This window comes from Kryptolebias marmoratus, linkage group LG11, assembly GCF_001649575.2.
Source record: "Kryptolebias marmoratus isolate JLee-2015 linkage group LG11, ASM164957v2, whole genome shotgun sequence".
In the NCBI taxonomy this organism is placed as follows: Eukaryota; Metazoa; Chordata; class Actinopteri; order Cyprinodontiformes; family Rivulidae; genus Kryptolebias; species Kryptolebias marmoratus.
The window spans coordinates 2,551,770-2,564,806 of record NC_051440.1 but is presented as its reverse complement, the minus strand read 5'-3'; the positions used below and the strand labels follow the sequence as shown (position 1 = coordinate 2,564,806).

The 13,037-nt window shown below is 39.0% G+C and overlaps 1 protein-coding gene across 3 annotated transcripts in view; it reads right to left on the bottom strand.

Annotated features, from left to right (window-relative positions):
- The window catches only part of dus2 (dihydrouridine synthase 2), a 30,220-nt gene that overhangs the window by 11,853 nt on the left and 5,330 nt on the right, over positions 1-13,037 (bottom strand). For 2 of the 3 annotated variants that reach the window (XM_037978334.1, XM_037978335.1), the window contains 8 exons: positions 6,052-6,189; positions 5,920-5,965; positions 3,753-3,844; positions 3,626-3,669; positions 1,566-1,626; positions 1,444-1,491; positions 1,246-1,311; positions 659-729 (listed from right to left, as the gene is read on the bottom strand). In XM_037978334.1, coding sequence (XP_037834262.1) covers positions 659-729; positions 1,246-1,311; positions 1,444-1,491; positions 1,566-1,626; positions 3,626-3,669; positions 3,753-3,844; positions 5,920-5,965; positions 6,052-6,174 — 551 coding nt within the window. In that variant the 5' untranslated portion in view covers positions 6,175-6,189. Of the gene's footprint in view, positions 1-658; positions 730-1,245; positions 1,312-1,443; positions 1,492-1,565; positions 1,627-3,625; positions 3,670-3,752; positions 3,845-5,919; positions 5,966-6,051; positions 6,190-11,248; positions 11,394-13,037 lie in introns of those variants that run through there. The other variant, XM_037978337.1, reaches the window with a different exon arrangement.

Genomic DNA, 13,037 nt, shown 5'->3' with positions numbered 1-13,037 from the left:
TAAGTCAACAAAGTTTGTTGCAGAGAAAAGGCTGCGCCTGGAAATCAGCTCAATCAAAGAGCTGATTCAAACTAAGAAAGTTCACCAAGTGTTGTGGTCTCAAACAAAAGACCAACTCGCAGACTGTTTAACTAAAAAGGGAGCATCCACAACCTTGCTACTGAAGGCTCTTTATGAAGGGCGGTGGACTGTTCAGTAGATTTATTCATGGTTATTTTATGTTCCCATCTCATTGAAACTGTTCTAAAAAAATGTTTAAACGACTGTTTTGCCAAAGGTAATCTTTGTTTATTTTTTTTAAGTTACAGTTCTCTTGGTTATATTGCACACCAGTCCTACTGTTTTGTCAGGAGTAATCTTTGTTTATTTATTTATTTATTTTTTTAAGAAGAGACTGAGATTGTTACAGTTCTTTTGGTTGTATTGAACACCAGTCCACTAGGGGGCACTGTGATGTCCTTTTTACCTCGTGGGTGGGGGCGGTGGAGGGGATTCAGTTGTAGTTGTGCATGGCAGAATAAAGCTGCTAAAGCGAACAAAGTGGAGTAATTCTTTCTGACCAACAAACACTCCATATATGTGTAAAAAAGGAATATGAAGTGTTTGTATTCTTGGTAAATCTATTCCTAATATAAGTTTAGTAAGAAAAGTGTATTACCTGCCGTGAACAGCAATAGCAGCAACACCAGTCTTCTCGATCTTCTGGACCAGACCAACCGTTTCCTCCAACTGAAAGCAGCCCAAAACAAGTGTTTTTAGTTGTCATGTTTTTTTTTCTATAAAAGCTATAGACAAAGTTTATTGAAGTAATCTGACATTGACAACGTAATGTCTCTTGTACACGAGTTAGTGAGCTTCTCATATTTAAAGAAGCTGGACATTTTACTTCCAAATGATTTTTTGTTTTTATTTTGCCCTTCTGTTTCTCTTCAGGCAGTTGTGGAGGGAGCAGAATACCACTGGAGACACATGGGCAGGTTACAATCAGCTGTCACTGAAGGACTTTGTTAGTTCTAATCGCTAAGCAATAACAGTCATCGGATGGGTTTTATGTTGTTTATTATGTTTGTGTGACAAACAATGGTCTACCAACTACTAGAGCAGTGAAACACAACTGCCTGAACATAATTAACACAAATATAGAATTAAGAAATCAAATGTAGATGTCCAAGCACAAAACTATAACTACAAATAAAGACATAGACAGACACAATGATCATAAGAAAATAACTTGTAAATTCTTACCGAAGGCAGAATTCGAATCTTACATGTCACTGGTTTAGAAACTCCTGTCACAAGCTTCTTAAGGATCTACAAAAACAAACGTACAAGAAGTAAAGTCAACAATCCTTTGGTTCATATTCAATCAATAAAAGTGCTATTTGCTAAAAATCCCCAGTTTAAAGTGAAAGTGGGTGATTATGTTTAAGTTGGAGTTCTTACAGTTTCAATCTTGTCTGGATCTGACAGAAGAGCAGCTCCCATCCCACCCTGCAGGACAGCACAGGTCAGAGGTCAACCAGAGGTTCAGAGTTCCCAGCAGCAGCACTTTCATATGAACTCACCTTAGTGGAGTATTCCTTCGGACAGCCCATGTTTATATCAATGGCTGCCACATCGTTCTCCCTGGATGAAACACAAAAAAAAAACAGTCTGAGCCAATTACCTGGCCAGGTTCAAAAATGCACCATGGGACATAAAACAACTGGCCAGAGTTAAGTTTTACTTCCGTACAAATTGAGTACCTTTTGGATAAAGTTACAACTTTACAGCATACATTACTTGACAAAGTTGGCCCACAGAAAAAGAAGATAGTCAAAAGAGACTGGCTCTTTGGTTTAATTTATAGCTGCAAATATTTAAACACATGACTTAATTTTCTGCTTTTTAATTCATATAAGATTGAGGTTGTGATCTTAGGTTCTGAGCTTCTTAGGAACAAACTTTGCAACCTTTCACTCTGGATTACAATAACTTGGCCTCCAGTACTAATATATGGAAAAACTAATGTGAGTTTCGACAAAATATGCCAAATAACTTCTTTTCCTACCTGTGCATTATTACTAAAATTATAATAATCTTGTCTCAAAATGACAGAAAAACTATTTTGTGTCTTTATTACTCCTAGACTAAACATTTAATTCAAAATACTGCCATCAGCGCTTTGATGAGAGTTAGGAGAGATCATATTTCTCCATTATTGCTAGTCTCCATTGTCTCCCCATAAAATTCAGAACAAAATTTAAATCTTCCTTCCAACATAAAAAGTTCTTAATAAGAAACTGCATCTTAAGGCTCAGTTATAGTCGCGCTTCAGAGTGTCGCATGGCACTCAAACCTGAGCGAGCGGTGTAGGCGTTTATACTTGATGCTTACGTTGGTGCAGTATTCTCCGAAAAGACAGGCGGCAGTACACTACATAAGTGGAAATATAGTAAAAAAAAAAAAAAAAAAAAGAGAACAAACGGTTGACGTCACATACCAAAAATGGCTGCGCCCAGTACCACACTTATTTGGGAGGAAGACCTGTTGTGTTTCTGGCTGTGATACAGAGAGGATGTTTAAACTAAAAGCATTCAGTTTGACTTTCAGTGATTTATTTGCTTGAAATGAAATGTTGAGTACATGCATGACATTATAAGGATAGTTAACTGTATTGTATGTTTATCATAAAAGAAAATAATGCCTCCTTCATGGCATTCTCTCTGGCAATAAAATGATCCATTGGGGGCTACAGTGGATCACATTATTGGTTGTGATTCGCCCATCATAGGACCAATCGTTTTTCCCTCTGTGGTCTATAAACACTCCTCTTTGTCGACTGCAGCCGTACTCTCCTTCTATCATTTGATTAACTCATATCAATGCCAGTACAGGTGAACCAGCTCCGCTAGAGCACTAAAACCCTTCATTTCAAATGGAGCGTGGTGTGCACGTTCTGTGCCAAGTTACAAAAATTAGAAGGTGCACAACCATCCCGTCCTGCGCAGGGCTTTTGCGCAGGGCCTTTGCGCAGGGGTGGGGACGGCAACTGCTGGCACACGTATCCTTCTTAGTTTTTTTTGTACAGTGTCCTGAGATGTATTTTGTTCTTATTGGTGCTGTATAAACAGACTGAATTCAGATTATTTATTAAGATGTTACCAAACCTTCATTTTATTCAATCTCAGTTACAATTTTTTCTTTCCCATTGTGTAATTCCTTCCTATGGGCTACTTGTTTTGGTCATAGTTTTGATATGCTGTTTTCTTGCTGACAATGTTGGAATTTATGATTGATACTTTGTAAATCTTAACAGCAACAAACATTTTTCACTGCGTTCAACTTGTTACCTTTAGGTAAAAGGTAGTTGATGCCTAGACTGTTGTTTGAGTGAATTGTCTTCAAGTTTTATTTTATTTTGAACACAACTATGCTTTTATCGTTTCTTGTTTTCTTGTTTGTATGAAGGTAATATACTTTTTTTTTTTTTTTTTAATGGGAACATCATGTGCTCACTCACTGGGGAATAATTTCCCTACTAAGACAATAAAGTGCCTACTCAATTCAGTCAATAACAGTGAAAACCAAACAGCTCAAGGGAAGCTCCAAGTATGCTCACTCAAGTACTGTTTGTTAAACTCACACAAGACGGGCCACCATCAGCGCTCTGTCGGGATCAGCAGTTCCCTGAAACATAAAGAAATGAAAGGAGGTGTCAGAGTTTTGAGTTGACCTGGTGTTGGAGTAAAAGAACCGGTTTCCTGTCTCACCATCTGGAAGACCACTCTGTCCTTCTCCCTCTCACAGGTTCTGAACATCACACGATCATCTGGAGCCACAAAATCTACTGTCTCCAGCACCTCTGTCAGTCAGTCAGTCACACACACACACACAAGACCCAATGTAAAACCAGGAACAAATAAATGGTGAATTCTTTTATTTCAGTCATATGTATAAAATAAATAATCCATGACTTGCTTATCTATAATATAACAAACACAAGCTTGTTTATGTGCTTTCTGGTGGAGAAGTCCTGTCTTGGGACAAAAATGAACCAATCATAGCTTTTTGCTGTGGCTCAGATTTCTTCCTTTCAGTGGCGTTTTTGTTTGCTTTTGTACATCTTTTTGATTATTTTTTACAATGGTCTGACAGGCAAACATCACTTAGAGCTGACAAGACCCTCTGATACTGGGATTAAAGAGACTGTTACAGCAAAGTTTCTTCACTACCAAAACATTCCAGGTGATGTAGCCAGAACACCAGGCTCTCCGTGGGTCATAATGCCTGAGAACAAGAGGAGGTGGTGGCGTTGGGACAGAAAGCAGAAACGAGGTGGCAGAGCCAGTACTTAGGAAAAGCTAAAGAAAAAGCCACCCAAACCTCTGCTCCTCAGTCTTTTTCTCCCAAACACCATGTCTATTGTGAACAAAATGGATGAGCTAAGCCTACAGATGCAAGAAAACAAGCTCATCAGGGAATGCTGCGTTCTCATTGCTTCAGAGTCGTGGCTTCACCCTTGAACACCTGACACAGCTGTGGAGCTAACGGTCCACATCCCGCACGACCATGACAGAAACCAGAACTCACAGAAACAACAAGGTGAGGTTTTATCAAAAAATAATAAGCCTAAGACTTTACATAGTCCCTGCTCTACAGACTTAAGAGTATTTGATGGTTAAATGCAGACCCGTTTTCCTCCACTGTGTTAGAAGTTAGTTCTTTGTTCGCGCAGATCGCAGTGAGGCGCAAGTTTTCAAAAATATGTAACAGTGGTGGTGGTGTCAAGGAGCATCAGCACACCTCCTGGTGTCCGTTTGAACTTTGAATGTTTCGTGCAATCCTATCTAAATCTGTCTGTAGGACTGTAGGTCTGTTAGATCTGAGCCCCTGCTGTGAGGAGGGACTACAGCCCACTGGGGCTTAAAGGGCCGTGAATTAGGACCCAAGAAGGTCCTAGAGGGTGAGCAGGTGCTGAAAGGTGCTAAAGGGTGAGCAGATACCTGTGAGTATAGGGTGGGATTTTGTGGGTTTGGGAAAGGAACTAGGGGCCAAGAGGGCGCTCTTGATTGCGAGGTCCAGAAATCAGGCCCCAAGCAGTGGATGTTGTTGCTTGAGAAGGTATCTGTAGGTACCCCCCCTCAGACCCATTCTGGATGGACAGATCTCTGTGCATGATAATGTTTTGTACTTTAAATGATCAAAGTTAAATACCAAACAAGATAGTGAAAACTATGAGATCTATTTTTACTTTAGACCTGTTCAAAAAATAACATTTTAGGCAGGCATAGCCAAGGTCCAAGATCAAAGTAACTGGTATATTTAGTTAATTTAGACCTTGGAGAATGGGAGTAATACCAGTTTGAATTAAAAAGTTATTTTTTGAACAGGTCTAGTGTACTTGCATATGATTTCTGTGTTACCACAGTCTAGGAGTTTGATGTATGCATGTATGTATGCAAACACTCTACAGTTCAGAATTGAGTTTATTTATTTTGAGGAACAGAGCAAAAAGATCAAAACTGTGCTCAAGCAGGAAAGTCAAAAATGTGTGTAGAAATAACAAAGTGTTAGTCTGTTTATGAGTGTTCTTGTCAAAGCCTTGTGAAGATGTTCAGGTTTTGTTATCACTGTTAATTTTATTAGTGTGATTTATCACTCAGTAATAGATGTGAAATTTGCTCTTTAATAGTTTAAACCAAGGAAATAATTGTGGTTAAAAAGGAAAACAAAGACTTTATTATAAGCTGATTAATGTACTTGCACTATTAAATTTGCACCTAAAAAAGTATTTATTTCAAAAGCAGATTTTAAATGAAACATTTTTACTTTTTTTCCAAATAAATGGGATCAGCTGAAATGCACATCCTCACAGGTCAAAGAATATTAGTTAGGGGTTGTAGCTTCAGCTGCCTGTAGTGAAAGATTCCTTCTTACCGTTCACCACTCTCTGACACTGGGCCATTTTGATGTCGATCAGCTCCTGACGGACAGTGAGAAAGACAGACAGCACTTTAATGCTGACAGAACAGGTCAGCTCAGTGATCTGTTCATAGCAGAGGTCCTCACCTCACAGTAAACCAAATCAGCTCCGTAGTCAAGAGCCAGAAGCCTCATGGGCAGAGTCCCCACCCGGACCATCGGGGCCAGAGCCGTGATGTTTCTGAAGCTCAGTGTACCTGATGCCATCATATTGGCTCAGTCCATCTGCAGCAACACACACAGACCAACATCAGTGTTTCTCTTAGCACTATCTAAGGGGGAGTCACCCCGCTTCCCCCAATGGAACCGCCTGCCCCCCATTAAAGGCATTGCATGTTATAAATTAATAATAATAATAATAATAATAATAATAATAATAATAATAATAATAATAATAGCAGGGTTTCCCCCAGAAAAGAGGCTAAGCCCGGTGGTAGGTGGCCGTTCCCCGGCTGATCGCCGACTGAACGTGATTTAGTAAAAAACAAAGATTAAAGTTGACAGGAAAGTTGAAAATTTGACTATTTATTATGTGATATTGTAAGATATTTGTGCCAAATATTTACACAACCACAACTAGTTTTACAAAAAGGCACTTTTGAAATACTTTTTTAAACAAAACTATAATTAAAATAAACAAATTGTTTGCACCTAATTTGAATCCTAATTTAAGTCAAATTTACAAATAAATTAAATTAACATAAATGAAAAAGTGCAAACAAAGCACCAACACACGTCTCACATCAAGGCTAATGAATAACAACAGAGAAATGTGAAAAACAGAAAGATGCTGTACTGTACTGTGCTTTTTGTGGCACAGGCTGCATGTTGGATCACTACATGTAACAACAAAACAAAACATCTAATGCTGAATTTAATAGCATCATTTTAGTGATAAACAAGGATAATATTTTCACTAAGTACAAAACATGCTTACCATATTCAGTCTTGTAAAGCCACCAGCTGAATTTCAGCTCAAACCATTTTTGGTTAAACCCACTCGTTCGATGTTTATTGCTGTGGCTCAAACGACGTGCTAACTCCAGCGGTAGCTGAAGGCGGCTCGGCCTCAGGGCTCATTAGAGTCACGCAGGGCTCGGCGAACAGCGCGCGGACCTGAGGGCACGGTGGAGGCGTTTATACTTGGCGCTTACATCGGAGCAGTTTTCTCCGAAAAGACGGGGCAGTACACTACGTAACCAGTGGAATTACGGTAAAAAAGAGAGCTGATGGTTGTCACGTCAAATATGGCTGCACGTATTCAGGAGGAAGAACTGGTTTTTTTGGCTGTGATACAGAGAGGATGTTTAAACTTAAAGCATTCAGTTTGATTTTAGTGATTTATTTGCTTTAGTTGTGATTCGCCCATCATAGGACTAATATTTCTTCCCTCTGTGGTCTATAAACACTCCTTTTTATGTGCTGCTGCAGTAATCTCCTTTTGGGATTTTTGAGCCGATTGATTATCTTTGTGATCCCTCATAGAGGGATTATATAAATGCTGATACAGACGAACCAGCTCTGCAAGAGCACCGAAATCGTCCATTTTGAACGGAGCGCGGCCCACGCCAAGTTAAAAAAGGTGCACGACGTGACACTGTGCGGGACCTTCGCGCAGGGACGGGGACAGCGCGATTGCGTCACTGTTGGCGCGCGCACTTTCACGCAGTGAGGTAGGTATAGGTAGCGGTTTTGGGGGAGCGGTTGGAAAAAACTGTGGACAAAAAATGACGTATTTATGATAAACAAGCAGAGCTTAGCCTGGTGGCCGGGTCAGCAAAGCCTGGCAGCCCACCAGCCTTATAATACACTGGGGGAAACCCTGAATAGGTGTCCTACCAATTCACGTTTTTATCATTTAACTGACAGTATGTTGGAGAAATTGGAAAATCCTTTAAATGATGAACAGACACTCTGATTGGATGTCTAGCCTACAAATACTACTGGACCCTTTTTTGGGTTAACTAATGGAGTTTTCTTATATTAAACTATTTATAATAAAGGTTTGGTTGTTGTTGGGCTGGCTGCTTAAAAATGACATAAAAATTAAAACTACTCCCTCTTTCTAATGTACTATATTACCCAGATATGAAACTGAAATATAAATCAGTAAACTCTGTATGTTAGATTCACATAGAAGAATACATTACAGAATGTATAATTAAATCTACAAAATTATTTATAATGAAATAATTACTCAACTTTAATTCGAATCAATTTTTTATAAAGAACAAGGAATTTGTCTCCTGTTGGTGGTGTCTCTTACAAAACAATAAAAAACAAAACAACAGTATTACACAATAAGGCATATTTACATATAGTTCACAGTATACTAGCAGTGTGCTATAAGTCCATAAGGCGCAGATAACGTGCACTATGAATCATTTAGATAGTTGATAATACCTAACGTGAGATGTAAAATGTAAAAACAGACTAATTAGTTGTTTAAAAAGGATATGACTTGTGGGAAAAAAGTGCTCTTATGGCAGCTAGTTCTGGTCTTTAAACTTCTGTATCTATGGGAGGAGGTTAAAAAGACAGTGCCCAGGGTGTAAGGGGTCAGAGGTAATTCTTCATGGCCGTTTCCTTGTTCTTGAGGTTTTCAAGTCCTGGGTGGAAGGCAGGGGAGCTCCAGTGATTGTAATGGTCAGGCTGCTGTTGACTTCAGTAGTCAGATGATAATGTGTGTCTGTCGAGGATTTATTTTATGACTCAGACAACATATAAATATTTTACACCAACTTTCAGCTGTGCATGTCTCACATTGTTCAGCACTACATAGTATTAGTCCTAGTATGTGTTGGTTTGGATCTGGTCACTCTTATTATTAGAGCCACACCGCTGTGGGCCAGATTTGGCCACATACTTCGTGTTGTTTTGTAGGTAGAGGCTTTCCAGTTTTTGGGAATGTGTTCTTTATTGCTACTCTAATGAACCTTCACAGTTCGTACCGAGCCTGTTTGTAAAGCCTCATGCCTTTCGCTAATTTTCATGCATACATGAAAAACGATGGTACTGTTGCTCCAAAATTATTGTATTTTGACCCAAACTATCATATGTGAAGTGCGCTTTCTTGGAGGGGGGAGGTTGTAAGATTAGTTGTGTGCTGTGATAAGTGAAAAGAAATGGAGGGGGCCTTGACCCTAAAACTATCTTAATAAAACAGTAATGATTGCATATCTGGCAATGCTGATGCCAGGTTTTCAATGAGAGGCACATGCAGTGTGGAGAATGGAAGCAGTTACATCTAAAAATGGTGAATACACAGATGGTTGTTTGGACCTACAGTGAGGTTGGGTTGCTGCTACGTGTTGCAAAGAGTGAGCAGCACAAACACAACTCTGATATCCACCTTTATTACTGTTGTTGATCTACTCGTGCAGAACAGCTACTGACTTCAGCCGTCTGTGGTGTGCATGTGTGATTTCACACATTGCGGTTTCCTTTGAAATGTAAATGACGGATCCGAAAATCTCCACTCCGAGACCTGGGTTCAAAAAGTTTCAGTGTCAGAGAATGCGACCGCTGAACTGCAACAGTTCACTACAGTTTCACTGCAAAACAGCTTTGTGTAAACGGCCCCTAATGCTTTATTTGCCCTGGCAGGAATTTTCAAAAAAAATGGGAGGGTTTTCTTCTAAATGCTGCATACTACCTTATTTAAATGTGGGCAAACTGCAGCAGTGCAGAGAAATGCTGTGGCAAGTCAAAGATGCCAAACTCACTTAGCAAAGTCTTTGTTAATTACACTGATTCACAAAACTGCGCCCCTAAAAAGCATGCAAAGTGTTTGTAAATCTGGATCAAAGACACTACAGAATTCTGAACTAAAAGGTTGTGATTTTTAGTTTCTGTTAAACATAACGATCTGAAAATACACACAACCTGCAGCTTTGTGTAATCACTGTGTGGGAGACACAGGTGGTACGTAATCCAGAACGCAGTAGCTGCATACCATTTGCAGCTCGAGTGACAAATCGCTCTTGGTTTGCACTCCATTTCAAGCAGCGTATCAGCCGGGGCATCAGCCAAATGCCCCTGCTGGATACAACAGCCTCTGTGTTAAACAGCATGTGAATTGAGGGTATTTTTAAGTCTCTGTTGTACACTAATGTCAGCCGATAAAAGACACCACAAACTTAGACCGCACTGATAGGTCATCCCTGATTTAAGATGACAAGTCCTCCCACCAGCTAACGCTTTGCTGTCCATTTAAGACGGAGCTCCTCCCTTCCCCGCTCCACATCTTTTCTACTCGGAGCATCATCCGGCCGACTCCAAGAACCCAACCCAGTGTCCTCTTCAGTTCTCACTGGCTGAACCAGTCATCTCTGTGTTATGTGGGTGGGACAACATGTGGGACCAAAAAAATCATCACAAATGAGTAGACACCTCCTTTCAGCCCCGAGAGTTTCTACAACTCATCATCTGACCCATAAAAGCACAGATGGCAGAGGAGACCCGAGTTACAGAGTTTATAATGGTTCTGTTGTCATTTCAAAACAAAAGGTTTCCAGCTGGATGTTCAGATTTTTGCTATTTGATGACCTGTGATCAAATGTTTTTATTAGATTTTATTTTTATTTATGTATTCATTTATTTATTTATTACTTTTACTTTATTGTTATTTTTCATAAGGACCTACTTGTGTGTCTTTAATAAAAAAGGTGATTGATTGATTAGAAACAAGTGGGAAACTGCTGATAGAAAGGAATTCATAAAAACTACTGATACAGATTGGTTTTATTTTTTATACAAATCGATAAAGGGATTATTATTTTGAATAAAATGTCTTTAGATAAGTTTGTAAGACTATTTTCACCTAAAACGTCTGAAAACAAAGTAACTTTAACATTTTCTTTTTAAATATAAATATTGTCCAATCTTGGTCTTCGACTAGAACCAGGTTTTTAACTCTAGCTCCCCTTTAATAACCTGAACACCCCAACTTCTCAGGACGAGTCCACAGAAAATGATTCATTAAAGATGAACTCTTACAGTAAACCGAGTTAGAAAATAGGCCGAAACGAGCAGAGGCGAGTCGTGAATGAAAGGAAGACCGGATTAGAACTCTGTCGGGTCTGTTAACCGGGCAAAACCTGCGCAATCACGAAACTTTACTAAATGTGAATGGGGTTCTGCAAACACATGCTAACATGCTCACATCCTGGCTACAGCTTCAGAGAGATTTCAACCAAAAACAAGCCCTGAATAACCTGCGAACAGACATCTTATCCTAATAGTCCAACATATCTGTAAAAACCCGCCCTGTGAAGAAACTCACCACGTTTAGTTTTGCCCCGTGCAGCAGCTGAAAACCAACAGAAACACCAAGCCAGCGTGGTGCCAAACTTTGGCTTACGACATTAAGTCAGCTCTACGACTCTACGTCAGCCGGCCAGGCAGTCGTCTTCTTCTTCTTGGGTTTTCTTTGGTGGTTGGCAAACAACGAGTTGGTGCACTACCGCCACCAACTGGTATGAAGTCAATATCTCTCAAACAAACGAGTCTGTTTCAGATAATGTATTAAACATAAAACCTGTCATTTTTTGAGTCTCTAGTAATAATTCAACTGGATCAAACATTACTTATGTTTTAGTTAGGTTGGCAATCAGTTGAATTCTTTCATTTTTGTATTTCTGACAGTGTATTAAACTATGATCTACATGTTATAATTTAGTAGAGTCCATTGGCTTTACCCAAAATGTCCACAAATCTACTCATTCCCTTCATCAGACTCTTGATCTGGTTCTGACATATGGAATAGACAGTAAGCACTTCATACTACATCCTCACAATCCTGTACTGTCTGACCATTTTTAATAACCTATGAGTTTACATTGACTGACTACACAGCCACTGAGAGGAAATTTCATTATAAGAGATGTTTATCAGAAAACACTGTCATCAAATTTAAAGAATCTCTTCCATTATTATTCTCCTGTCTTGTAGATAATGCATCAGAGAGCAGCAAACATTAAATTCTATAAAGCTATTTTTTAGCTATTACATCTGCTGTAATGATGTCTAATGGTTTGTGTGACTCTTGTTTTTTTAAATTAATACAGTAGAAAAGTTAACTTTATGCATTAAACATTTCCTTCCTATAACTGAATAAATAAGAAGAAATGTTATGAGTAATACCTTAATTGATATGTATGCTAAAAGAAATTATTTCAATAAAGTTCTGTTCAGTAAAACTGGGCATCTTTTATGTTCTTTTTCACAGCATATAGTTTAATCTACTAAAAGGCTCTTTTCATAACATCTTTACAATCACCCCATTTAAAAAGCAATAATAAATCATTTACAAAGCTACTCTTATTGTAAAGTGAAAAAAAAGAAAATTAGGCAAGACAGTATAAAACCAATAAAGTAGACTGGGCCTATTCAACAAGTGGCCCATGGGCCAAAGATGGCTCGTTTTTAAATGTCTTTGGCTCCCAAAAAGGTTCCAGAATCCCAAACTAATTTGTCTGAAAATAATGCTGAAAATATAATGTATAACAGAGTTACTTCTATACCTTGAGCACTATATTAAGCTACTGGAAGTCTGCCTCGGTCAAAGAGACAGGTTTTGGGAGACCATGACAACTTAGAGGGCTGTGTAAACATGTCCACCTGTCAGCAGATGTCTGTCTGACCCATACAGCTGACCTTCAAAAGACAGCAGCAATATTAGCATTATCTAAACGAGTAGTGTCCAATCCTGGTCCTTGAGGGTCACTATCCTGCATATTTTTGGTGTTTCCCTGCTCTTCAGCAGGTCTTCAGGTTCTGCAGACACCTGTTAATCACTCAGTCACTCAAATCAGGTGTGTCAAAGCAGAGAAACAACTAAAATATGCAGGATGGTGGCAGTGGCGCCGGATTCATTTTCTAGGTGGGGGGCCACCGGAGTGTTTCGTCACCTTATTAATTTTACATGCATCGGATCATCGTCTAACATCAATAAAAACTGAGTAATGAAACGCTTTTTCAGCTACGACTTTTTGTTCCAGTATATTATTATGAATAATGATAATTAGTTAAACCAACCAACAGCTTTATAAATGACCACAATAAAAGTAAAC